Consider the following 26,764-nt stretch of genomic DNA (forward strand, 5'->3'; position numbering starts at 1 on the left):
TGCATGGCACCATGTTGCAGGTTTGAATAAGTGCTGACAAAAGAAAGAAAAATAATAAATAAAAGGAGGTTTGATACTTCTTGTTATTTATGTGAATTGGTGTTGGTTTAAAACCCTTTCACAAGTTCTATTTTCTTTAAAGCAATTTATTTATCATGGACGGTTTTACCGCCTACTGCTTTAAGTTTTGATTTATGTGAATGGTGCTAAATTAAAGCCATTATCACAAACTTTATTTACTTAAATGCAATTTATTCATTATGGCTGGAATTACCGCCTATTACTTTAATTTATTTATTGTACTTTTTTTGTTACGATGAGTACATACTGGACCCGAAGTTCCTTGATCAGATCAGAACCTGCAGTTTCTTGATCCTCATCAAATAAAAATGATTGGACCTGAAGTTCCATCAAACAAAAAGATCAGGACATGAAGTTCCTTGATAAGTACCTTAAGTTTGAAGTGCCGCAGTGCCTCAACTTAATTGCAATAAAAGCCATAAGAGTCTCAGTCTGCAGACTATTAAATAAGGACCAGAAGTTCCTTATGTCCATACTCAAAAATGGTTTAGCAGAAGCATTTATTAAGCGGATGAAATTGATTACCCGCGTTCTGCTGATGAAAATAAAATTGCCATTTTTTACATGGGTACATGCTATTTTGCATGATGCATTATTGATTTGGTTGAGTCATGTTGACAACCATCAATACTTCTCAGTACAACTCGTGTTTGGGAACCAGCCAAACATTATACATTTACGAGTTTTTGGTTGTGTTATCTATGTGCCTATTGCACTGCCACAACATACTGAAATGAAGCATCATTGCGGATTAGGCATTGATGTTGAACATCATCTATCATTCAATATTTAAAACCCTTGACTGGGGATATATTTACCACGTGGTTTGCGGACTGTCATTTTGATAAGACAATTTTCCCGCCGTTAGGGGGAGAAAATAACTTTGTTTCAGAAGAATGATGAGAAAAAACCGTTCCAGAAGAACGAAGAGAATTTGTCTTATTTTGATTCATGAAGCAATCAATATACAAACAAAATGAGAATAATTGAATGATGCAACGATATGCAAATCAAATGCTAGATGCATTTAATGATGCAACGAAAGTGATAAAATCACATATGCTTGCTGCAAATGTGCCTACAAGAATTAATGTCCCTGTTGGACAAAATAATATGGCAGCAAATGATTTATCTGTTGCACGCCTGAAGCGTGGCAGACCCTCAGACTCAAAAGGTTCAGTCATTCAAAAGAAGAAGAATATGGCAGTACTGAACTATTGCATTCCCGAAGTGTAACTGTCGCATGCCAGACGCATGACAGTTGTTGCAAGGATACTTGTCCCGAAAAGGTCAATCCGCGGACATGAGAATATTGATGTCTCATGCATGAAGCATGATAGACGTATAGGTTCTAATGACTCAACTCCCAAAGTGGAGATTAAAATCCAAGCTCTATAACGCTCAAAATGAGGTTATGATCCGCATTCTCTAAATTACGACTATCCTGGAAGAGATAGTGTAATGCCCTTGAAGAGGCAATGGATATCCAAAAGAAATGAAAAGCTTTTATGCATGCGCATGTACATGAGAATATGGGATCACAGATTGATGATAACCAATGGTAATTTTGGTTTTTACAAGTAGCTACTAAATTCATCAATGAGCTGTGGTGATATTGAGTCCCGTTCTTTTTCCATCAACAAAATTATGGGCCAAAAATGGAGAAAGGCAAATTCCATTATAATTTTGTAAGAACGTAGAAAAATAGACCTATATACTTGGATACAATACAAATAGCCAAAAGATGTTGAACCTAGAAGGTTACATATGGGCATTTGTAATACCATGAAATACATCCACATGATATGACACAAGATTAGAAACGAGTTCGTATAAATGGAGAATTATATACGAAGGGTTATGAGTCGCCCACATCATATCTCCATAAGTAAATCCCTCAAATATACATGGAAGCGAATTGCTCTGTATAAATTCTAAAGGAAAATGTGTCATGAAATGTAGAAAATCCCTGAAGGATTCAAATTGCTTGAAGAAAGCCCCGGAAGGGTAAAGCATGAAATATGTACTCAATACCAATGAATGGTATAAATTGCCTTAGTGAGTACTTCCATTATGGTATTGTTGCAACATACTAAAATCTCTTGCAAGAGTTGATGATATTAAATTGGGACTCCTGAAGAGTCAAGAAAGATTATAAAGTGTTGAGAGAAATATTGTCTCGAACTGCAGAATCGAACAATATGCCAACACGAATCTTATCCATGATGTTTACGACATTAAAGAATCATATGGATTGAAGATTATGAGTTGAATATTCAAATGATTTAGACACTGAGAATAATCATTTATCTTCGCGAGGGGTAAAGATAAATTGATATTTGGTCCAGAAGTACCACATCTTAGTGAAATATATGCTTTATTGTATTTAACACAATACACTGAATGAAATAAAGCTTATATATTAACATCTCCGAGAAATTACATACACATGAGTTAAAACAAACAAACAGAAAGGAACCTTCATAAAGGTTACTCATGTGAAGCCTCAGTACTCGGAAGTACCCCAGAAGGGGAAGACACCAGAAGTTGATTATTTGGAGTCTCAATACTTGGTGAAACTCCAGACAGCTAAGACAATGGATGTCTTTGGAATAAAGACTCGAACCCCCGATTGTCATTTTGAGTCCGACCTTCGGATTCCAGTAGCTGGTCGAGCTTTCTTTTCATGCTCGTAGAGTAATTATTTGCAAGCATGTGTAACACTTTATTCTCATGCTTGAGCCCTCTAATCTCTTGTTTAAGACTTGCCACCTCAGCCATTAATGATTCAACTTGGTGAGTTCGAGCAAGTAAGCGCTGGCCCATATTGGATACAGAGCCCGCACATTGAACACTGAGAGCCAATGAGTCTTGAACGGCCGCCTCATCAGACCGGTTTGAAAGGATTCTGTTGTCCTTTGGAGTGAGAAGATTCCTAGCTACCACTGTAGCAGTTATGTTATCCTTCATCACAGAGTCCCCAACCGTAAGAGGACCATTAGAAGATGAGAAGGACGGGCGCCATATGTTATCCTGACGTTGCTCGTCTGTATCAATCCTGAGACTCAAATCTAAGCAAATGTTAGATGGGCAAGCCATTTTCAGAAATGATGAAGGAAGTCAGATAAAATCTCAGAAGTGCAAGAAAGGGAAATTTCTGCAGGTAACAATTTTCTGAGTGTTTCTGAACAAAATTGATATCTCTATAAAAGGAGGGGCAACAGGACCACTTATTCAAAAATCGAAGAGACACCGATTTTCGAATTTCAAAAGCCGGATTTCCCTGCATGACGTCTGTCAACATTTCTCAGACACAATCTCAGCTCTTGGATATCACGTCCAACTTTGTCAAAGATCTCTGATAAAGTTGAAAACGCGTGAATCTTACTGTTCTAATTACACCACAGTTGCTGACAAGAGTAAAGGCACAACACTACTACCTGCTATTGGGAAATCCATATATATGTCAACCTCTGTCCTCCATGGCAAGGCAGAACTGAAAAATATCTAACTCTTCCTCATCTCCGAGAATGCATCTTTCACAAAGTATCTCGAAATACTCAGTTTTCTTCCTCTCTGAGAATACCTCTACAAACAAGTCACACCAGAGTAAGAGTATCTCATATCATCAGGGACGAGAGCAAGAGTATCTCATATCATGTAATCTCCCTGTCCTTTCCTTTGTCCTTGTTCTTACCTGCCAAGACAAGGACAAAGAAAGCAATATGTCGGAACCTCCACTCAAATTTGCGTTGCCACCAAGAAGTGATGGTCCATTCAAATACAAGGTTTGCATCCCACTCCTGTATCAGAGGACAAATACTACACGAGAAGATGCCAAACCTGCATAAGGAAAATACCACTTCTGCAAAGGAGCAAGTAAGGCAAGTGAAAATGATACATTGAAGCATGTGGAGACAACCACAACAAACACATGTCAGTTCATCCCCGACAAAGTCTAAGATCACTTGTCACATGATGCTCCTCATGGTCCAATTTCATTCAAGATCAAGCCTAGACGGTCTTTGAAGAAATCACAAGTCCGATTCAAGATCAAGTGTCCACCACCCTTGAATCAAATTCAGCTCCAGATAAAATAGGTAAATTCAGACCTTTGGAGGAAGTCTAGCAGAAGGCCCTCCAACCCAGTTCAAGAACAAGCCTGTGGAAAGTTAACAACAAGTGAAACACCTCATTCGGCAACTATCACTGCTAAAAGACTAAAGCAGCAGGATCAATGATCAGGCTAAAGAATTTGAAATCAGGGGGAGAAACTCATCAAGAGGGAGCATCCAAAAAAATAGATCAAGATTTTAACGAGGCAACTAATGTTGATATGTGGGCATCCAAGGGGGAGTGTTGAAAATACTAGTGGGTAATGAATGCCCACAGTATTGAATACCTGCCACAACATTGAAAACATTGCCAAAGTGTTGAAAACCTTGGCATAATATTGATATGTGGAGAATATATTGTGTGCTTGGAGTTGCTCTATAAATAGAGCACTCCGTATGCTTTGAAGATAGAACACAGAGAAAAAGAGAAAGAGAGGAAGAGGAGAGGAGAGAATAAATAGAGTTATCTTTATACTCCTATTATTCCAAATTATAATAAAAGCATCACTGCTGCCCGAGGACGTACTCCAGTCACACTGACTGTAGAGGAACCTCGTAAATTTTGTGTCTTGTTTTATTTATTCCACTGTACACACATCGTCGATTTTACAACAGGGTACACTCCTCCAATCCTACGACATCAGCTTGACCTTCCAAGCCATCCCGATCTTCCTCGCCTAAAAGGGTTTTGCCACCTTCGTATTTTTAACATGCACATGAAAATTTGTGGGCCGAGTTTTCAAAGTCCCTTGGAGTTTCGGCCCCAAATTAGTGGGCCAAGAAGTTGGGCCCATTAATTTCCGTTTACAACACCCCACAATTTTTCACACTTCTCTCTGAGTCAGTCGAGACTTGAAAGTTGAAACAGATAACGGATAGTGAAAGTCTAAAATGGCCGGAACTGGAAGAAGCTATCGGAGCAGAGTCAGCTCCTCCAGTGACGGCATTGACGGAGACGCTGTTCCTCTCCGCCCAACTCCCAATCTTCGGCCGCATAGAGGTAGCAGAGGCAGAGGCAGAGGTAGAAATCAAACTTCAATCGGAATTTTCAACCTCGATCTCAAAGTCCTGCTAGGGCTCAGCGCGATCGCCTTCTTCGCCGTCTTGTATTTTATCATCAACCTCATGAACCATGCCGAACAAGCTCAGACGCCGAGGGTCGTCACGCCCTTCCCGGCTCCAAAGCTCATGGACCTCCCTCAGGTATTCGATTTTTCTTCGTTGACTATCAGACTATGTAATGTGTGAATTCTGTGAGTTGATTGTGCATTTTACCGGTTGTGGCAGTTTCAAGGTGAGCACAAGGAGAGCTTGTATTGGGGAACATATCGCCCGAACGTCTATCTCGGAATCCGGGCTAGGTATGCCTTTTGCATTGCCGATCTTAAATTTCTTTTCTTGAATTGTTTGTTTAGAATTCATGTTCATTTAGTTGATATCGTAGGTTGTGTCGGGAATTTTGAGCATAAATTTATGTTTTGGTAGTAAGTTTGTTACTCTTGTCACTAAAACTAGGCACTTGATCAAATTGTTGATCAACATTTGTTTCTTGATGTCCACGATCTTGCACTTTATCGCATTTCACTATGTTGACGGATGCATTGCTTTTTCTTTTATGTATTTTAGACTTTGCGAATGATGTGGTGGTAATTATAGCTGTTGCACCTTGCAGGACTCCCCGGTCTTTGATAGCCGGGTTAATGTGGATTGGTATAAAGGATGGGAGGCATTTCATTCGGCATGTTTGCCAAGATTCTGATGATCTGAGTAAATATGGTTGGGCACAACATGATGGGCGCAGTTTTGGACATCAAGTCATTGTTGACCAGGACATGAACTTGAGAACAAGTTTCTTGAAATCCAAGGGTGAAGACAGTGGCTATGGCGGAGATTGGGCAGTTCAAATTGATGTGCAGAACCACAAGTAAATAGCCTGGCTTAATTCTGGAATGTTTGTTTTATTAAATGGACAGGGTATAGGCATAAGTGAGGTGAATTTATGATTGATTGGACGGTGAGAGGATTATACTTACCAGTATGCTTATGTAATGAAGAAAAATGCGTAGAGGGTTTTTTTTTAATTTCTCTGTTGGGTGTTGGGATCCTTCCCAGGCGGGGGCACAGTTGTGGCATTTTTGTTTCTAACAATAGATGGAATTGGCCAGGCATTCTTTATACATGAATCTTCTATTGACTCTTTTCATCATGCTTCCAGATCTAGAGGGAATGAGGAAGCTTCAAGAAGTGCACATCTCTTTTTCTATTTGGCCGATGAAGATGGAAATACTCTAAATTTAGGTGGAGATACCTTGGACATTCATGAGAACCCTCTCCTTGCATCTGGTTCACGGATGGACATTGGAAGTTGGCAGCTACATTTAAAATCACTGGTAATGTTATGAAGAGACTCAGATAAAAAAAGTATATCTTTTATTTTGAAGGACAAAGTCATATGAATTATGATGAGGAAATATATTTCCATGAACGTATTCTTGGTCTACCTCATTAAGATAGGATCCATTGAATGCTGCCAGAGTATCATGCTCTTTGTGGTATTCGTGTTAATAGCTAAAAATGATTAATAATCTGGTTAAATTTGTGGATAAAAATTCATATCCTTTCTTACAGCTGGAGTATTTATGATAAAATTTCACGTCATGTCTCTTGGACAAATCAATGTCGGTTCCAGCCTGGGACAGAGCAAAGATAGGTTCACATGTGCTAGGCTAGAGCCAATGTGAAAATTAGGAACAAATTGGACAAAGTAGGAAAATCTTTAGAACATGAGGTGAAAAAATGAAAAACCCTCTAATAACTTACCCAACAAACCCACCCAGCCCACCCCATCCTAACTTACCCCCAGCATTAGGTCACAGACACCCCAAAGTTATGGCTTGTCCGTCACTGGTTCCACCTAATCTGCGTTGTTACTCATTTTTCAATTGCTGTATATTGTTGAAGGCTCCAATACTGATCCATTACTTCTCTGTGTTTCTTTTCAGGACAATTTGGAAGTTCATTATGCTGGTTTTAAGACGCCTCATATTCACAACTTATCAGATCTTGTTCAGGAGAATCTTGGACTACAAGTATATCAGAGTTTCATGACACATTTTATTATATATCCAGAAATAAAAATCAGCTTTTTAATATCTACAATTCTTGCCTTGAATGCCTGGATTCGCTTCCATGTTTCTAGGTAAGGAAGTTTGGTCGGCTGCAGCTACCTGATACATCTGTTGACTCTCCAAATATTCTAGTTTTTCAGGTACATGGTGGTAAAGAGTACTACTTTTTTAGTCTAACTAATCATTGATCATCATTTTTCACTCTTGATTTTTCTTTCTCATCTACCTTGTCCTGTGGTTTCTCATTGTTATGCAGATTTCTGCGAGGGCTCCTTTCAGGACAGATGTTGCATTCATATCTGGAACTCGTTTGGAAAGTTCAAGAGTAGAAGAACGTGTCAGCAGCCTTACAGGTTCGTCTTCCATATAATCATGATAAGTAACAATGATAGAAGCACAAGAGGGTTCCACTGAGTACACAAAAGCATCTAAGAGACTTGAAAATGTCAGAATCATTAAATAAATTGAGCTCTGTGTCAGGCTTCCATTAAGGGGTCATGAGGACTGAATAATTGATGTTTCACAGTCATGAACTCAAATGTTGATCCCAATGTTATTCGTCCAAGTCTTAATGCTATTCCTTCAAATTTGGGCTTTGTCAAGAACCAGAAATCAGTATCTTGCTTTCTGCTACTCTTTAATATCCGTGTGTGCATTTCATGATTTCATGATTGACTTCCAAGTTAATGTTTATTGCCCTTAACTTTTAGTTAGTTACTTTATAATCAAGGTACCTCACTGACCAATCAACTGAAGGAGAAACAAAGAGAATTTGACACAAAATTTGAGAAGAGCTTTAATCTGGTTGACAAGGTACTTTGGAAATCAGTTTCCTAGGACAGTGTATGTTGTTACAAACTATTGAACTGTGTCTGCTATTTGAATGTCATGTTGAAAGTGAAATATTAATATGTAGTCACACAATTACATGAAACATTGAGTATTGTTCATTGATATACTTGTGATTTTGGTTGACATGGTGAAAAAGAATAAGCCAGTCCATCCTGGTAGCTTAATCTGATGAGCTTGTCCGCCATTTTCAATTTTATGTTGTATCTATAGGAGTGTGGGAGTCTTTACTGTCTTTTGGCCACACAAGGAAAAACCTTTATGGCATTAGTGGGCATGTCTTGCATTTCAGTAGGACAGTTGAGGCTGATGTTCTACATATGCAGTTACAAACACTGACATTAAAAAATTTAACAAAACTGAGATAGTTATGTGCATCATGAGAATTGAAGTTTCACATAATGTGCTTAAATATAATTGTACAACAAAAGGCTTCTAAACTCGTTGTTACTATGGTTTCAGCTTGATTCTGAATCTGTTGTTGCTGGTAAGGCCGCTATAGCAAACTTGTTGGGTGGCATTGGCTACTTCTTTGGCCAGTCAAAAATTGCCGTCTCTGGGGATATGTTAGTAAGTTATTGGTTACCTCTATGTGCTACTGGTCTTCCTTTTAGAACCTTTTACTTTTCCTCTGTTTTCACAATTTTGTTTCTTAAAGAAAAATACTTCATTTTCCAGTTTCCCTCTTTATTTCCATAATTTAGGAAAAAAAGCATCATATGACTAATTGCATGATCACACATGCTAATGGTTCCTGCTTAACTTAGTGTTAGTGAAATCCACCTCTTTTGCTTCCAAATATGAGCTAGTGCTGGAATGAAAAACCATGATGTTTACAACATTTTTAGAATATGATATCAGTGGGTTTTCATCACTGTAACTATTTTCTGATAGAATAGTTAATTGAAAGTGACCAAATTATTTATTATGCCTGGTAATCACATCATTGTGGACATCTGACAAAATCATACAGTTGGCCATTTCCTCTTGCAGCCGGGAAGTCATGATAATTCTATCTTATATTGGCCTGCTGAGCTTTACACAGCTGTTCCAAGTCGACCCTTTTTTCCAAGGGGATTTTTGTGGGATGAAGGTTTTCATCAACTTTTGATCTGGTGAGTTGTGTTTTTCAATATGCATGTTACAACTTACTCCAATTTACTCAGTTAAGCTGCCGCCTTGTAATTTCCTGAAAAATTATAAAAATATGAAGTTAAGTACCTTATGACAGTGTACTATCTGCCTACTTCCTTGAAAATGGATACTTTTTCATATATGTATCCTTAATGTTGAGCAGGCGTTGGGATACACATATTTCCTTGGACATCATAGGACACTGGTTAGATCTGATGAATATTGATGGATGGATTCCACGTGAGCAAATTTTAGGTGTTGAAGCTCTAAGGTAAGATTCTTGTGACCTTGTCCAAATATGTGTATATGTCAGCTTAGATTTTGTCAGTGTAAGTAGAATGTAAGCTTTTTCTGGTGTACCTGCAGTAAAGTCCCAAGTGATTTTGTTACTCAGCTTCCAACAAATGGAAATCCACCAGCTCTGCTTTTGGCGTTGCGTGGTAACTGAATTTTTTTTCTTTTCCTTCTATTAAACCTTTCTATCCATGCAAAATTGGAAATATAGTTTTGTGTGATATTATGCTAAGGAAAGACTATTTTGTTATCCACACCCCCAAAAGTAACTTTAGTTGTTCAAGAAACATTATGTCGTGAGACATATGTTTGAACTTTTGACTTCCTAGTTTCTTTCCATATCCCTCAAAATGTATATTGTTTACTTGAAGATTTAGGTGGTTCGATGTATAGATTATTTATGATGTGGTCTGAAAGTTTGCTTCTTCCAGACCTAGTTCATGGCTTAAAGAAAAACAAGTTTACTGCTGCTGAAAGTGATGCGATATCTTCATTCGTAGAACGGGCTTTTGTTCGTCTAGAAGCATGGTTTCGATGGTTCAACACTACCCAGTCAGGTATATAAGGGTTTGTCAATCTTAAGTCTCTGCCACGGGTTTTTCTTTATAGGAGGACAAGGGCCATTATGCATGTGTTGGTCTGTTGTTTTACTGAGTGATATATTTACTCAAGGGCACATCTTTGATAAGTTACGATTCTGGGAAATGGAATCAAACACCATGAGTCTGAAATGTGTATATGCATGCACATTTGTGCTTGTGCTTGTATGCGTGTTGTGGAGTGTGTGGCTGTGGCCACGTGTTTGTGTTACAAACTTGCTAAAGTCAACTTTCGTTTTTGACTTTTGAAATCTTTTATTTATTTGGAGTATGATTCGATGAACACAGGGAAGGAAGTGGGCAGCTACTATTGGCATGGGAGAGACAACATAACAAATAGGGAACTCAACCCGAAGGTTCTGTTTTGGAATTTCGGACTCTGTTAAAAACTCGATTTTAAACAAAAAACAGTCTCTGCTTTTGTTTTAACTTTGCAAGAGTGTGGTATTATTTTTGTCATCATATACCTCAGCTGCTCAGATTTGGATCAAATTAAGTAAAACTTCCTGTTTAAAGACACTGCTAATGAACCGAGATTGTATTATGGCATCTTCAGACGCTGACTTCTGGATTGGATGATTATCCACGTGCTTCCCATCCTAGTGAGGATGAGCGTCACGTAGATCTTAGATGCTGGATGCTACTTGCAGCAGATTGCTTGCATTCCATTGCAGAACTGTTTGAGAAGGAAAATAAGTCTGCAAAGGTATGTAAGGGAAACAAATGCATCTGGAGACTACTTGGATTTATCAAATACTTAACATAGAAAAAATTATGCAGGAATATGGTGCTACAGTTAAGTTACTCTCGGATTTTGAAGTACTGAATCAGGTTAGTTGTTCATTATTGTTTCTATAGTTTATTGTGGCATTTTCACCATGACACATTTGTGTGGGGATTATCATGTCCGACAACCACATCTTCATGGTGAATTACTATTTTAGACTTTCAGTTCATTGTATTTATAGTTATATCTTATATGCTCCTGATGCTGAACAGATGCACTATGATGATGCATATGGAACATATCTTGATTTCGGAAATCATACAGAAAAGGTATGCTACTTGCATGTAGTAAATATAATTCCTTTTTTCTTCTTGGTTGTGAATGTCTACTATTGGATAGCCTTTTTGCTTTTCGGTTACAATAGTTCATGCTAAAATTGGGCATTCGTTTGATCGTACTAGGTTCGTTTAGTTTGGAAAGAAACGATGACAGGACACAATTATGCAACTCGAGAGCTTGTACGGGAGGTATTGGAAAGCCCCAAGCTGAGACTGGTTCCTCACATTGGCCCTGTTAGTCTTTTCCCCTTCATTGGAAGGATTATACCGGCTGTAAGTTTTTTCATCTGGTTGAATATTTTACCAATTATCTAGTATTATTGTCATGTTACCATTCAGACCGCTCTTTCATGTTTGATCATAGGATTCAAAGATATTAGAAAAACAGCTAGACATTATATCGAATCGGAGTATCTTATGGACAGATTTTGGACTCCGCTCTCTTGCCAAAACAAGGTGATCAAGTATACAGATATGTTAACCGTATTGGTCTCTTGGTTGAGTTAATTTTCTCGGACTTCTGAAGACCATGTTAATTCGGGAGCACTAAATCTTTAAACTTTTACGTGACAGTTCCTTGTACATGAAATACAACACAGAGCATGATGCGCCTTACTGGAGGGGTCCAATATGGATGAACATGAATTACATGATTCTTTCATCGCTCTATCATTACTCTCGAGGTACGCAACTTAACACCTCCCCTAATGTAGAGCAAAGTTTTGTTTCTTCATGTATAACCGTCTTATTGTTTGAATTGTTGCAGTGGATGGACCGTACAGAGAAAAAGCGAGAACTATCTATGATGAATTAAGAGGCAATTTGATTAGGTATTGTGAGACGTTTTCTACCCTTGTAATGCCCTATTTATTTTTTGTGCTTAACCTGCTATATTCACTGGATTTAAACGCGTTTCCACTGTTGCAGAAACGTGGTGAAAAATTATCACAAAACCGGGTTCTTCTGGGAACAATATGATCAGAGGAACGGCAAGGGAAAAGGCGCACGCGTATTCAACGGCTGGACATCTCTCGTGTTGTTAATCATGGCGGAAGCTTACTCTAGCTAGAGCGCACAGCGTAAGAACAAAAATTGATAGTTGGATTCTGAAATGTACAAGGGGCAAGGCTCCTTTCATAGCGCAACGTCGAAACTGCCAGAATGAGCAAAATGTGGTGTAATCTAACCCGAAGAGAATAGTATACCGATAGCGATCGGGTCTTCAGTCTAACTTCCCTTTCGTTCCTTGAATCGTAGTGTTATTACTAGTACTGATACAGGAGAGCCTCAGAAGCGATTTTGATTGTCAGAAAACACTTTTAGCCGGTTCAGATTTTTCAGCAGCAGTCTCAAACTGTCAAACACTAACATTGATTTATTTGTAGCATGACGAGAGACCAACGAATGTAATTTACTTATTGCTGAATATTAATGGTTGTTTTAAAATGACTGAAAAAGCTTTTTCGGAAAAAAAAATATCTTTGGGTTCCATAAACACGTGAAGTTCTTCTTGCAAAAAGCACCAATTACGTAATTTTTTTTAGAAAGAACTTCAAGTGCTTTTTCAAGATTCACTATATTTTCACCAAAAGTACTTTTAATCATTTTAAAAACACTTTCAAATGAGTCTTAAGTCAATTAATAACTTGATAACATAATTATAAGAAGAAGAAAAAATCTGTTAAATTTGTAACGGAACATAACAAACAACCTAACAACTCAAACAGAAAACAAAAAACAATAACACGATTGAGAATCGAGATGATAAGAAATTTAGTTGACCGATTGACGTTGGTTATCCCTTGTTCTTGGGCGGATGATGCGGCCATGCGTGCATGTAAGGACCGTAAGGTGGTGGGAACATATCATTCATATTTGCTGCTCTGTGTTTATAGATCATCACCGGCGACGGCAAGTACACGTAATAACCCCGATGTGCCTTGCGTCGTTCGTACTCCATCGCCGTCATGTGTCGCTGTTGCTGTTGGTAACAAGGACACCAAGGCACCATCCTACCTGATAATGGAGGAGCCATTGGATGACTGCCCATGGGGCCGGCGATATGATTCGGTCGATCGCTTTCCTCCGTTGCTTTGTCGTTGCATGTAAGTTCTCCTCTCGTATCCTTTTTGCCTCCGATCTTTCCCTTACCACGTTGTTTTTTATTCCCTCCATTGCTATTCATTCGAATAGAACTAGCCCCATCTCCCTCATCGCTATGAACATCGCAGTCATCAAACCCGTCACCCTCGTCACCGTCACATGCATCGAGTTCTTCCTCGTCGGACGAATTCGACTCGACGATCCTTTTGCCTTTTCCCCTACGACTTGCTTCAAATTCCTCCTCCTCGTCGGGCAAAACAAACTTGACTGTTTTCTTACCTTTGCGAGTACCTTTGCTACTCTCCCCAACACCGACAGTCATGTTCTTGAACTCGTTATTGAGTTGATCAGCTTGAGCGTTTTTTGAACCGTTTTGATCTTCCCAGAGCTCCACGTCCATAAGCATCTTTGTTTCTTTAAGATTCCTGATGAGCTGGTCTGTATCCAATCTGCCAATCACCTCCAACTGCCCATGCTTCATATCCAGACTTATTTCATAGACTCCAATTTTCTTCATCGTTTTCATTAATTTCTGTTCATGGGCTCTGCAGGGACACTTGAAGGTCACTTTGAGAGCACATTTGTGAATCTTCTTCATGAACTCTCGATCGGCCATCCTTAACGAATAACGATAGCTAGAGAGAGCGTGCGTGCGCGAATGCGATCGATCGAGCTACAAGAGCGACAATAAGTTTTAACAAACACACCTCAAATAACTGTTTATATAGTGAACATGATAGCGCTAATTGAAACAAGAATCCTAGTTAAAAAGAAACATAAAGTCCCAAGCCATCAGGATAACTTAAAATGTTGTCTTTTTATACACTTCAGCATGACTTTCCTATTTTGTTTGTTTCCTAATCCTCTTCTTTCTACCCACTTCAGCGTGTGTGTGTGTGTGTGTGTGTGTGTGTGTATTTTGTACTAAGCCCTTTTTTTATCCACTTCAGCATGACTTCTTCTGTGTTTCCTTAGAGCATCTTCAATGGGTGCTTTAGCCTCCATAAACCTACTATATTTCAAGTTTTAGTGAGAAATTTTATCCCCAATGAACCGAAAAATGAGGCTAGATCCACTGTTGGGGCTAACAACTTTCTTTCTTGGGTATCATAAAATTGGGTGACACAAAAACAATGGGTCTCACAAAAAAAGTAGTATTTCATGTGAGCAAAATTCTATCACTCTCTCCACTTGCAAATACATTTATACTCTCCTTTATTCTTTTCTTTTTTTTTACATATTTTTCTTGCAATTTGGCTGATTAATAATTGTTTTAAATTTCATAAAATTACAAATTTCAATTGATTTAACGTTCATGGGCATTAGTGGGTGAAATTTTCAAATAATTTTTTTCAAAATCGTATGATACTAATTTACCAATTGATGCTAAGTAAATTGTTGTGTTGTATGTGAAAATCAAATTAATTCAGAAGACGAAGTGGGAGTTTGTATCTTTCAATGCATGAGATTGAAATAAAGAACTCTAATCCAACAAACGGTTCATAAGTGATGAAATCAAACTTTATCACAATTTGAACTTTTTTAGGTTGAAAGGTTCATAAAAATAAAAAATAAAAAAATTATCACATAATCAAAGTACTTCATAAATATATATATATAACATCATATAAAACCTGAAAGAAATAACCCTTCATTGGAAGAGATTCTTTTATAAAACCCTAAAGATTCCTCAGAGCTTTAAAATAAGCTATATTCATCACTTTTCTAGCCCTATATATAACCCCTTACTGAGAATACTCTTAACATAATACGAAGCCACCTCTTTCAACTACCCTCAAGGCCGTCCCTAAACTTCGTAGATTCTATTGTATAAACGAATCAGTGCCGGGTGGGGTCCACCAGCAAGAGGACTCCCAAGGAGACACTTGAAGGATTACACAAAAGCAAAAGGAAACTGGGTATATACCGGTTTCTTGCAACATCTCCTGCTTGCAACGACCATTGAAAATTTGTAAAATAAGAGCTAATGTTCATTGCAAATGATGCTGCAGGTATAACACTGAATCTCATCTCTGGTGGTCAGCTGAATTGATTTGCATAGTTTAACTCGACCTCTGTTAATGATTCAGGGGCTGTTGATGCTGAATCAAACCCGAAAATTTAAATCAAAATATTACAATTAACAAACCAACAATTTGTTTCATTTTCCCGTCTTAGCTCCCGTTCTGTGTTGTTTCCATATCCTCAGCCATTATAATCTCCATATCCCTAATATCTCGCTTCAAAACATTGCCGAGTCTCGCAATAGCTTCCGTCTGCTGCTGTAACACCTGCTCCACATAAAAAGTACACTCATTTACCCAATTCTGATGTTATTATATAAAGGAAGTGTTTCAAACTAGTCTGCTCTTACCTCTTGCATAGCAGCAAGACTCTGTTCGTGTATTTTGGTTGATCCTGGAAGATAACCTAAACCACCGCCACCAATAGAATTCTCTTGGACACGGGATATGGTTAATAGGTTTTGTACCCTCCTAGAAAGTTCAGCTCCCGATCCTTTCAGCTGGAAATCCATCTGCTTGTTAGTATCTTCACCCAATGACACACAAAGAGTAGGATGCATATAAAAGGGATAAAGAGCATAACAACAACATACCTGTCTTGTAACTGCAGCTAACTTCTCGGCCAATTCTACTTCACCTTTCATTAAAGGCAGTCGGAAACCCTTTCCCTCTAGTGCCTCCAGTATTCTCATCACCTTTTGGAATAACAAATGAGAACAAAGATGTCAAAAACACTTGGCAAAATACAAAATGCATAAGCTACCTGCACAAACATGATTTAAACCCTCCAAGCAAACAACAGTCATAAATCCGGCCTTCTAGATGTTGGTTAAGCACTGTAAGTAACAGGGCCAGATTGCAATGACGGTATTTTATTCTAAGCCAACTTCAATATCAACACGGTCAATAAAGGACAATGAGGTCTGAACCTTATTTTACTTCATCACTATGTGAAGCTTTTAGCTTAACGTAGGCTAGAAAATTACAAGGTACTGATGAAACCCATCTTACTCACTATTTACAGTTTTTTAAATATATTGGAGAAAGCGTACCCACCCTCAAAAGGCGCCTTTGAAGACCTTGTTCTTTTTGTCTCATTCTTTCGATCCAAGGAAGAGTGTCAGCTTGAAAATGCCTTTGAAGCTGCAAATGGCAAAAGACGTGAGACCCATTTTCAAATTATGTGGTAATAGTAGATGGACATTTGAACAATAAAAGGTACCATCTTGACATTGCTTTGGGTCATTTGCAATCTCTCAGCATCTGAAAGAAGGACTTCATCTTGGAGCTGCATCAATTCAGTTTGACAACATTAGACATTAGTAAATGATAACGAATTTCTCCAAATATATACGTCGGTGTCACCAACTGGTTCTTGCAATTTTTTTCTACCCAAACCCCATATTAGTTTAATACTTGCATAATAGCAGTGATCCAATGACAAACATGGGACAGCAACTCTGGTGGGTAACCAACAATTTTACAGAATAGTTTACCAAGTCTCAGTAACTGCCATCTCAGAACTCATAAATATCCCTGGACAATAACATCTTAATCCAAAATTGGCATTCACGAACACCAACCAGTGAATTTTAAGTTTTAGCAACAAAAAAACTCAAAATATTACTTAAATGTACTATTTCCAAGTAGCAACAACAGAAAAAACACACAAAAATACTCAAAACAATATCTCTATGCTTCAAACTAACAATTACCTTCAGGCGTTGAGAGAGATCTTTAAAACCCTGAACAAGCTGAGGCCACAGGCGTTCCCTGTCAGTACTTTCCAGACCTTCAAGCTTCGCCATAGCCTCTGCCCACATTATCTGGCAATGCAAACTATTCTCCAAACTTAGCCAGAAAAAAAAGCCAGATAATCCCACTGGCACCTAGGAAATAAAAGGGGAACAATAAACTCACATCCGATACACCAGCAGGCTTCACCCTGAACTGCCGATCAGTTACGCTAAACAGCAAATGCTGCAAAAATCAAGACAGTCATTCATTTCTCACACGAATCTCCGAAACTAGGTTTCTCAAAAGCAGAGGAAAATAATAAATTAGGGTTTTAAATCAAACATGAACTTAACCGATTCAGCACCTTCAAAATTCACAACCTTACTGCCATTTCCTCAGGAACCAAACATACAGGTACAGATATCATGGGCGTGAAGCCAATGCATTCGAAAATCTAAAAAAATTAATGCAAAAAAAAAAAAAAATTAGAAAAGAACCTTAAAAGCATATTTAGGGTTTCCAGGCTCGTCCTTGTAAGCATCAACAATTGCCTAGCAGAGAAAACCAAAATCCGTCAAATCAAAACGAAAAGTGAAAGCTGGGGGTTAGGTTACGGTTTTGGCACTGAATCATCAATAAAAAAAAAAAAAGAAAAAAAAAGGGAAATGCTTACTTGAATATCGCGATCGGCGAGAGAGAAAGGGAGAGGAGCGACAGGAGCCATCTGAGTCGTCAATTGAGAATTAGGGAAGGGCGTCGGCTGCTGCGGCGCAGAGAACGGAGCCTGAAACCCAAAGCCGCCAGCAGACTGAGGCTGCTGAAACGACGGCGTTTGCTGCTGTTGTTGTTGCTGCTGAGTTTGAGAAGAGAACGGAGTGTTGAATAAGGAGCCGCCGAAGCCACCGGCGGAAAATGCAGACGTCGACGGAGTTCCAAAGGCCGGGGTCGAAGGAGTAAAGAACGATGGCGTCGAAGATGGCGTCCCGAATGCCGGGGTCGACGACGGCGTCCCGAAAGCCGGGGTCGACGACGGCGTCCCGAAGGCTGGGGTCGACGACGGCGTGCCGAACGCTGGGGTTGACGAAGGCGTGCCGAAGGGGGACGACGAAGATTGAGCTCCGAACATTGTCGCCGCTGCGGCTGATCTCACTCGCTGTTGAATGTAGAGAGAGAGAGAGTGGTGTAGCTCCGCTGTTCGACGCTTTGCCTGTGCCTGCTTTTGGTTTCTTTGTCCCCGCTTTTTCTCTCAGTCTTTTTCCCTCTCCTTCACATTAGTCAAACGATTTTGGGGATCTTTTTAATTTCAAATTTTTTAGGGCTCCTTTTTATTAAAAATTTTATTTTTGGGGGTTCTTTTTTATTAAAGATAATTTTTTGTTTAATGTTTTTTTCATATTTTTTTTTAAGAGGACAATTGATGGTAAGACGCGTTTATTCACCCATTTCAGGCTTAGAGAGGCTATGAGAAATTTCACTCTACCCGTGCCACAGTCAAGCAGACTCATCAGTTCGAAACATCAAACCCGGGTCCTCTCATATTTTTTGTTTATTGGAGCCGCAATCCGCGCCCTTACCACTAAGTCACCTGATGTGGTTAATTTTATGTTTAATGTTAGTTGAAGACAATTATGTATCAATGAGAGATTAACCAATGTAGATTTGTAAAATCCAATTGAGGGGGACGTAGAAAACCTAGGTGCAACAATCCTTTCTCCCTTGGTTCTTTGGAGGAGGTTTGGTGCCTCGACGAAACTATTGACGAATAGCTAATCTCGCCTAATACCTTTCTACAAAAAATTTATTAAAAAAAAAATCTGATTCATTTGTAATCGAGTTATTGTAGTTGAACCGTACTTAGATCAAAATCGAAGTATCAGATTGAAAATCTCAAGAAGATAAAAAAGAGATGCCACAGAGTGATCCGACAGGAATATAATCGAATGCAATGAAGTTAATACATGATCAAAGTAGACTCAACTCCGAGCAATGCACGAAGCTGAACCCAAGAGTCCTAATCCGGGCAACGGAACAAACAAATACAGTTACACTAGAGTGTCCTAAAATCCAGTCAATACAAGAAGTTCACCAACTGATTTTTAGAGTTTTACGAACGTCCTCTAACCTTTGCCTTTCGGGCACACCTTACAGTTTCACACCTTGATTGTAACACAGCACAAGCACGGACCGGACATCTTTACCTCAGAAGTCTGCCACTCTGATCCTGGTGCTGCATTTGGATCGTACAACAAAGTACGATAACCAGGCTCCTCCTCGAGCGACAACAACAAAAGTTTCTCGTCCAGTGTCCCAAATCGGAACTTAATGCTTGTGCTTCCTGTCAACGGAATCTGTACCATCTCCCAAGAATTGTCGTAGGGATTGTAAATCGAAAGTTTGCGCTGGTTCTTCCACTCCGAACAGAACAGCTTCTTTTCCAGCACAGCATGAGCAGTGACCATGACACAACCATTCTTCTTCATCTCGCACCAGGTGTGACTCTCGGGGTCGTAGACATCAACAAACTTCGAATTACCAATGGTGAAGCTTGACCTTCCGCCCATAACATACAGCTTTCCTTCAAATCCACAGGCAAAGCAGCCATAGCGGGGGCGGCGAATACTGCTTATCAGGGTCCAAGTATCGGTGTCAGGATTGTACACCTCGGCACTGGATAGACTGCTGCCATCTATACCATATCCGCCAACTGCGTAAATCATACCACTTAGTTCCGCACAAGCAAAGTCATGTCGAGCAACATTCATGTTTGCCAATTTGCCCCACCTACAATTACGAACAAACGATAAGATTGGATTCTTATGAAGTTAAGCTTGTGCAGAGAACCACATTTAACATACAACATTCGTTAGAGTCTAATATGTCGGAGAAAGTAGCCATGGTGAGGGAAAATACGGGGCATTCTTATACATTTATGTAGGTTTTGCAGAAAGGAAATTAAAGGAAGAGACTGATCACTGAAAATGGACACAAAACAAACCTGTTGAGGCAAGAATCATATTGGTAAACATCTTCTGATGCAACGGTGGTCTCGGTGATCACAGAATATCCACCAACGACAAGAAGCTTTCCATTGAGAACCACCACCCCAAACCCAGATCTCGTCGGACCAGGCATGGGAGGAAGAACATGGTGCTTATGTCCATGGCAATCTAAAACCTCCCAGTGGTTTTCCTTTCCTTCGGAATCAGTTGTCAACACATAGAGCCACTCCTCAAGCAACCCAGCTAATTGCCGCACAGTGATGAGTTCTTTGCTTTGAAGAAAATGCCTCCATTTCTTACACACACCACCCATTGCAGGGAAGTCTGAACGAGGAACAAGCGCAAGGCAATATTTTGCTATGTCATCTGGCAATCCGGGCAGAATGGGGCTGTCAAAATCATCTACAACCAGAGAAGTCAAACCGCGATAGCTTTCTTTACGAATTGGTGTATCTTGCTTGACTGAATTGGATAGGCCCGTATTTGGATCTTTGAACCTCTTCTTTTCACTCACAAAAGCCGGCATCGTGTAGATTGAGAAGCTATGCATGTCAAACGAGATGCAGGTAATATCCCCTATGATCGGTTAAGTATCTCCCAACAATGCGTATTCTTTTTTTTTTAAAGCAGACTTTTGATTAAAGGAATTCATGATATCCGTCACCTATAGGAATTTTACAAGACCAAGGCATAAAATATGTCGCAAAACGCACAACACAAGCAGTAAACGCAGGAAATTTTCTGTGTCGACAGGGTTCAAATTCCATAACAAAACTTCTGTTCCCAAAGTAGTTGCTCCTTAACTTCTTTCTTGCTCCACACATTGCCCAAGTACCTGCATATCGTGGAGCAAAATTAGCGGAATCTTGTTTCAAGAATAGGAACAAAACGATAAACAATTCATCTGCGGTCAAGGAGTAAGACAGGTCGAAGAAATCATACCAGTCAATGCTATATACTTGGCAGGTTTTAGCCCCCAGTAACTTCCATAACATGTCCAAGTGGATAATCACCTGAATGAATCACAAATGAGTCAGAAGATTCAGCTCGAATATTGCCATAACACAATTTTAGCACTTCAAACAACAAGGCAGTGATCGGTGATTCAGACAGCAACAACCGAAATTCAATAAAAAAAAACTATACTCCGCATTCAATTCGCGTATATTACTTTCGGGGGAAGTGTCTATATTGTGACACTAACTTTGTAAAAACTTCAGAAACAAAGACATGAACACAAAAGATTGATACAAGCACCGGCGGCCTTCGTAGTCAAGGCCGGCAGCAGAACTAGTCCAGACGGGCCAAGGAAGAAACCTGCCTACCCACTTTGTTTAGCTAATCAGATTGAAAAAAATCTTAATTTTAGTACCAGATCTAATCATCCTTTCAGGATACAATAAAAATGGAGCTCAAGACAACCAGATCCAATCACAATTAGATAATGATGCGATCACGTAACGTAATATCTCGATCAAAACCAATGCAGAAAATCATCAACCCAAATCCCAAACCGACAAAGAAGATACAGCCTCGAAACGTTTGCAAATATACACAAATTTCAGCTCCTGAGAGCTAAAACCGCTCTAATATTATCATTCAAACTAGCAGGCAAAGTTTTAATTCTCCGACGTGATTGACACTCTCGAAAACAGAAAATTTGAATGATATCTGAACACGTAAAAATACCAATATCTTGAACAAATCAGAATGAAATCCAAATATGTCGATTTGGGTTAGCTTAGCTAAGATGGGATTAGTGAAACATAATAATTATGCATAATTAAAGCATAAACTATATCCAGACCTGGCCGTAGCCAAATTGGCTAAACCAGTGTGCTCCCCTACTCAAGCTCAAATCTCCTCCCGTAATTTAGATTAAATTAGAATAACGCTCGAATTCAAAACAGCATAAACTTAATCAAAAAGAAAAAAAATGGAAGCCGAACCTGATTAGGAAATGTTGAAAACGAGTGCATGTATATAAGCAAAAGCAGGAATGTAAATCTGAGATTAACAGAGAGGATTAATGAAGATTACCTGAAAAAGGAGACTATCCAGAAAAGTTTCACAGAATTTGGAGAGAGATTATAACGTGTGAAGGAGGAGGCTAAAATTAGAAACAATCAGAATGATGAGGTGCTTGAGAGAGCGGAACACGAGGAGTTTTATAGGACCCGAATTACATGGGAAGAGGATTAAACTGACGACAAAGCCCCCAACCACGTCAGAGTAAGGAAACAGACGTATCGATATCCTCTCTCTCCAGATAAATTTTTAATTATGACATAAACACAAGTAGTAAATCACGTGTTTTGATGTAAGTAAAGAGAAATTTTATTTTTTAAGTTATTAATCTTTTTAACATACATATCATAATATTTATATAATGACACATAATGTATCACTTTGTGTGTCAGTCATATTGAAAAATCTTCCCCCTCCCTATCCAAAACCAAAGGACAAGAGATTTCAACCGTTAAAAAAAATGATTCAGATTCTTAATTGTGCGATATAAATAATAACAATCATATAATATAAAATAAACGGTCTGAATCTTTAACTTCGTCAACTTTGAACATAAAAATTAAAAAACAAAAAAATTGATTCGAAACAGACGATCTTAGTTCTGTTTACGAAACAATGGGAAAATTAAATTAACTTTTTATTTTTTATTTATCAAGTTATCTTTTTTGTTTTTATTTTGTTTGATTGTCAGGAATGACAGGTGGGGATTGTCCAGCGTGTAATGACTCGGAGATTGATTATTGTGTGAATGATCTGCGTGGAGCAGAAGTGAGGTTAACCAAATCAGAACTCCCGGTCAACGCACTTGGTCATCAAAACAAGCGATGAACGACTCAGAAGCACTTTTGGACGACGTAGGACTCAGAAGCACTTTTGGATTTATACGGGAAAAAGAAATAATGAGTACTATATATACATGTATAATACTGGATTTTATGTATTTTCCTTTTTTTTGTGAATTTATTTTCAGAAGATAAATGAGTTTGGACGGTTAAGTTGAAGAGGATAGATGGGGCATCGGGAAGTTCAATCATACCTTGATGACATTGTGGACTTCTGCAAAGTTGGATCGACTGGTTTTTGGATTCACAGCAAAAAATTACAAAATAAATAATAATATTATCATTTATGAGCACTGTAATTAGAGAAGAACAACCATGCAACTGGAATTTATGGTGCAAGTAAGTTTTCTTTGTGTACTTGAGATACTGGTGTTGAATCTTAGATTGTACTTATGTTATAGGTAAGTTTCTCTCGTGTATGTATCAAATGTTTTCGATGCAATCTGCTGAATGCTGCCGAGATATAACTAGAAAACATTACATAAAACACTTAGTGGGCATAAAATAGACCCATTCCAAAAATTCAAAGAATCTTCGAAAGATGTTTACATGTATATATTTCAAACTCTGAGTGATCCTAAGATCACCTTGACCTCAATGTGCATCCACCACTGCATAGAATAGACAAAAAATTGTAATATTGTTGGTTATATAAAACCGCCACTAATAAAAATATTGTCAATTCAAAATCTCACTCTCATTAACAAAAAACAAAAAAAATAAAAGATATATGGTAGAGAACACATTACTCTCAAGATATTTTTCGTTGCTCGGGTGAAAACAAGAGATTCTAAAAATATCTGGTAGCTATTGCAATGCGAGTCATGCTCCAAGTACATGAATGCGATCACAAAATGCCACAAGCATATCAATTCATCCCATGTTTTCTTCCAGTCCAAAATTTTGAGGAGGGCACGTGCCCCCTATTCTTTCATTGGCTTCACACTTCCTTTTTTTCAAAATAAGGGCTAATTGTGGGGCTTGTATCACATCGAATTTCAATAATCTGAATAGTGTATTTTTTAAGATCCACCTCATAGATAATTCTCACAAAATATTAGTCAAATTAGAAATATTTGAGACATCTAATTTATTTCAAGAAAACTAATGAATATTATGTTCTAAGAAACATTAAGATTTCATCATCATAATTAAATGGACAAATGTTTGGGATTAAATTGAATTTTTGAAAGCATGATTTATGAATCGAGACTTACAAAATAAACAGTTTGGATCGTTGAAGTTCGTATGAAGTGAGTTCCACAATTAATTCCTATCTATATGTGTGTGTGTGTGTGTGTGTGTGTGTGTGTGTGGATGGTGTCTAAGAGGAATTTATAGAAGATTGTTGATTTATAAGCATCTAGGTTGAAAATGGACCAAGAGATTCTCAGTGTCTAAGGCTGCTATCAACTCTCCGGAGCCAGAAGAAAATGTGTGGTCTTATCCATTAAACGGTCAATTTCAACATAATCTAACATTCCTTCAAATTACGCCCCTTGGTAGGTTAATACTTCAACAATAATTCCCCCCAATTTTTGTGATGCTCATGCAAAGGGGGGGGGGGTGAAAATCGACATCTTCACAGTGATTTTTGAACGGTTTACTTTTCTGTTTGTTCCTCTTTTTCCTTTATAAATTGACACGACATGAATTTCTATCATTTGAGAAAATTTACATAAAACGATTATCTTGTCAAACGTTGTTAACAATTCACGTATTATACTATAATTAAACGATATAATACTCTCTTAAACAACTTATAGCAACACAATTGATATATCATGAACTTAAAATATTCTTACGCTAAAAGTAAAACAACATGACCATGTAAGAATCACATGAAAAATACTCCCTGGGATCGACGTAATTTATGTTTGGATTTGTGGTGTTCTGTTGCGGTGGGATAAAATCGTTGTGTACTGCCGTTGTGTGGGTGTGGTTGGATAGGTCGACTGACAGGCAAATATGGGTCGAAGTCGACGGCGGATTGGCCATTGGATGGGTGTGGTGGGCACACGTTGAAAGGGTCGGTGAAGTGAACGGATGGGGGTAGCTTGGCCTTCCCGTAATGGGCAGAGCAGGTGGTCACATTCCTATATGATTTTGGCTACCACATCATCATTAGATTATAATCCGATATAAAAATCACGCATTAGTTAGTATTCCAATATAATTAAGCTCCTTGATTGTTCGAAGAAAGCATTAAAAAAATTATTTGGTAGGTAATTTTGATTTAGTTCAGAATCTCATGCAACACGTCAGTATGGTTATCATCTGGTGGCTGTGGTTATGCCTACCTAAATGGCCAATGATCCTTGCGTGCAGGCCTCTAGGGGTTGGTTTTTTTTTTTGGGTTGGTTTTGTTTTTGGTGTTTGTCTCAATTGAGATTTTGCTTTGCAAACGGGATGTTTATCTCTCATGCATAAAAATCAAGATACGTAATTGCGAGGTAATTATAAAGAAAATACAATCGAAAATAGCGAAGACTTTTCTCCTAAAGGTCAATCCAATTGTGCAACAAAACAAATGATTTTTACCTAATTAGATATTTTTAACAAAACCAAACATCTGATCCATCCTTAAGTTGAAATCAGTTTGGGAAAACCAAGAGAATATGTTTTGCTATTTTTTTGCAAATTTACAACCGACATCCCTAGTGTCCATCAAATAAACAACCAACATTTTTGACCTAAATTGCTTTTAGGCTTTTGTCAAATTGTAGCAAGTTGACTGCGAAAAGCATTGTTAATAAACATGGTGGTGTTCTGAGCAAGAAGGATAATGTTAAGGAAGCTAAAATTTTAAACTAAGTTAGCAAATCAAATAATGTGTCACTAATAAGAAATAAACACGTTAATCATTACTTAAATAATAATCCAATAATTGACATCCACATCATTTGATTTACAAATTAAGTTTAAAAAATTTATTTTCCCTAACATTACCTGACCGAGAATAAAAAAAGTAGTATCCTCTTGTTTATCCGACATTCCGAAACGCTTTAGAGATATCATTACACGTACACTACTTACTATAAAAGTTGGGTAGGCAGAATTTGTATCTTTAATAAACATGGTGATGTTCTGTAGGAGGATTTGAATTAGTCATAAAATTGGTTTAGTGATTATCTCTGTGTTTGGACATGTAAGCGGAAAATCTACAGATACTCTGATTAAAAATTGAGATATGAATAGAGGCTTAGGACAAAAGAAGTAGAGGAAGACTTAGGAAACTTGGAAAGAAACTTTAAGAAAAGACATGGAGTACTTGGAGTTAACGGAAGACTTGACGCAAAACCAAGCGCAGTGATGTTATAGAATTCATAGAACCAATTCCACTTAATAAAATAAGACGTTGCTGTTGTAGATTATCTTTGAGTTTCATGTTTGTCATGAAACGTAAGTTGTTGCTGTATTGCATAGAAGAAGGGATAAGAATTTGTAAGTGTATGAAATGAGGTTATGTTCGTCATCCTATCCGGGATAATATAATACCATTGACTCCCATAGATTTGCCAAACACCATGAGATAATGACCAAATCACAAGCTCTTATTATATGTAACTCACCTACAAATTTGACGTTTGCAAAAATTTTGACTAAAATGATCTCTTTTGTCACGTGTTTTGTGAAATTAAGAGTCATTTAATAACTCTTTCGTTTTTAATTTTTTACTTCTGATGTTACTACAAAGGAGGAACATATATGAGAGTAACGAAGAATTGAGAATAACCAACAACTGAGAATAAAAAAGGGAGGTAGT

The 26,764-nt window shown here is 38.2% G+C and overlaps 3 protein-coding genes across 5 annotated transcripts; 1 reads left to right on the top strand and 2 right to left on the bottom strand.

Moving 5' to 3' along the window:
- The first annotated feature begins 5,034 nt into the window (after nucleotides 1-5,034).
- Nucleotides 5,035-12,691, top strand: LOC137731048 (mannosyl-oligosaccharide glucosidase GCS1-like). 2 transcript variants are annotated; one of them, XM_068470104.1, is made up of 22 exons: nucleotides 5,035-5,399; nucleotides 5,484-5,557; nucleotides 5,869-6,120; nucleotides 6,412-6,586; nucleotides 7,199-7,285; nucleotides 7,396-7,464; nucleotides 7,581-7,677; nucleotides 8,055-8,137; nucleotides 8,636-8,743; nucleotides 9,167-9,288; nucleotides 9,471-9,578; nucleotides 9,674-9,747; nucleotides 10,033-10,158; nucleotides 10,489-10,556; nucleotides 10,757-10,906; nucleotides 10,981-11,031; nucleotides 11,200-11,256; nucleotides 11,389-11,538; nucleotides 11,630-11,721; nucleotides 11,839-11,948; nucleotides 12,032-12,095; nucleotides 12,193-12,691. In XM_068470104.1, the coding sequence occupies exons 1-22, from the start codon at nucleotides 5,088-5,090 to the stop codon at nucleotides 12,332-12,334; spliced, it is 2,571 nt and encodes an 856-aa protein (XP_068326205.1). In that variant the 5' UTR covers nucleotides 5,035-5,087; the 3' UTR covers nucleotides 12,335-12,691. The 2 variants fall into 2 exon arrangements, 1 of the variants encoding a protein (XP_068326205.1); XR_011068237.1 differs by lacking the exon at nucleotides 12,193-12,691 and having other exon boundaries at nucleotides 11,630-11,729; nucleotides 12,032-12,070.
- A 2,606-nt stretch (nucleotides 12,692-15,297) lies between these two features.
- On the bottom strand, nucleotides 15,298-18,418 carry LOC137730815 (nuclear pore complex protein NUP54-like). Its single transcript, XM_068469797.1, has 9 exons — nucleotides 17,803-18,418; nucleotides 17,627-17,680; nucleotides 17,313-17,372; nucleotides 17,108-17,218; nucleotides 16,615-16,680; nucleotides 16,449-16,535; nucleotides 15,986-16,087; nucleotides 15,743-15,892; nucleotides 15,298-15,659 (listed from the first exon to the last, which is right to left on the bottom strand). Exons 1-9 carry the CDS (start codon nucleotides 18,253-18,255, stop codon nucleotides 15,543-15,545), a joined length of 1,200 nt encoding a protein of 399 aa, XP_068325898.1. The 5' UTR covers nucleotides 18,256-18,418; the 3' UTR covers nucleotides 15,298-15,542.
- A 628-nt stretch (nucleotides 18,419-19,046) lies between these two features.
- Nucleotides 19,047-22,298, bottom strand: LOC137730816 (F-box/kelch-repeat protein At1g67480-like). 2 transcript variants are annotated; one of them, XM_068469798.1, is made up of 4 exons: nucleotides 22,169-22,298; nucleotides 21,071-21,141; nucleotides 20,125-20,963; nucleotides 19,047-19,910 (listed from the first exon to the last, which is right to left on the bottom strand). In XM_068469798.1, the coding sequence occupies exons 3-4, from the start codon at nucleotides 20,676-20,678 to the stop codon at nucleotides 19,280-19,282; spliced, it is 1,185 nt and encodes a 394-aa protein (XP_068325899.1). In that variant the 5' UTR covers nucleotides 20,679-20,963; nucleotides 21,071-21,141; nucleotides 22,169-22,298; the 3' UTR covers nucleotides 19,047-19,279. The 2 variants fall into 2 exon arrangements, with proteins under 2 accessions (XP_068325899.1, XP_068325900.1); XM_068469799.1 differs by lacking the exon at nucleotides 22,169-22,298 and adding an exon at nucleotides 21,936-22,109.
- Nucleotides 22,299-26,764: the final 4,466 nt, after the last annotated feature.

Source organism: Pyrus communis, chromosome 4 (assembly GCF_963583255.1).
Source record: "Pyrus communis chromosome 4, drPyrComm1.1, whole genome shotgun sequence".
Taxonomy (NCBI): Eukaryota; Viridiplantae; Streptophyta; class Magnoliopsida; order Rosales; family Rosaceae; genus Pyrus; species Pyrus communis.

What these genes read in the sequence shown, in the direction of transcription:
- LOC137731048 (XM_068470104.1), top strand. Translation starts at nt 5,088, where the DNA reads ATGGCCGGAACTGGAAGAAGCTATCGGAGCAGAGTCAGCTCCTCCAGT. An exon ending in AGCTCATGGACCTCCCTCAG is followed by an intron (nt 5,400 to 5,483) that starts GTATTCGATTTT and finishes CGGTTGTGGCAG; the next exon opens with TTTCAAGGTGAGCACAAGGA. An exon ending in AGCTACATTTAAAATCACTG is followed by an intron (nt 6,587 to 7,198) that starts GTAATGTTATGA and finishes GTTTCTTTTCAG; the next exon opens with GACAATTTGGAAGTTCATTA.
- LOC137730815 (XM_068469797.1), bottom strand. Translation starts at nt 18,255, where the DNA reads ATGTTCGGAGCTCAATCTTCGTCGTCCCCCTTCGGCACGCCTTCGTCA. An exon ending in TTCAAAGGCGCCTTTTGAGG is followed by an intron (nt 16,088 to 16,448) that starts GTGGGTACGCTT and finishes TTATTCCAAAAG; the next exon opens with GTGATGAGAATACTGGAGGC. An exon ending in GTCTTGCTGCTATGCAAGAG is followed by an intron (nt 15,660 to 15,742) that starts GTAAGAGCAGAC and finishes TATGTGGAGCAG; the next exon opens with GTGTTACAGCAGCAGACGGA.
- LOC137730816 (XM_068469798.1), bottom strand. Translation starts at nt 20,678, where the DNA reads ATGCATAGCTTCTCAATCTACACGATGCCGGCTTTTGTGAGTGAAAAG. An exon ending in TATGATTCTTGCCTCAACAG is followed by an intron (nt 19,911 to 20,124) that starts GTTTGTTTTGTG and finishes TCGTAATTGTAG; the next exon opens with GTGGGGCAAATTGGCAAACA.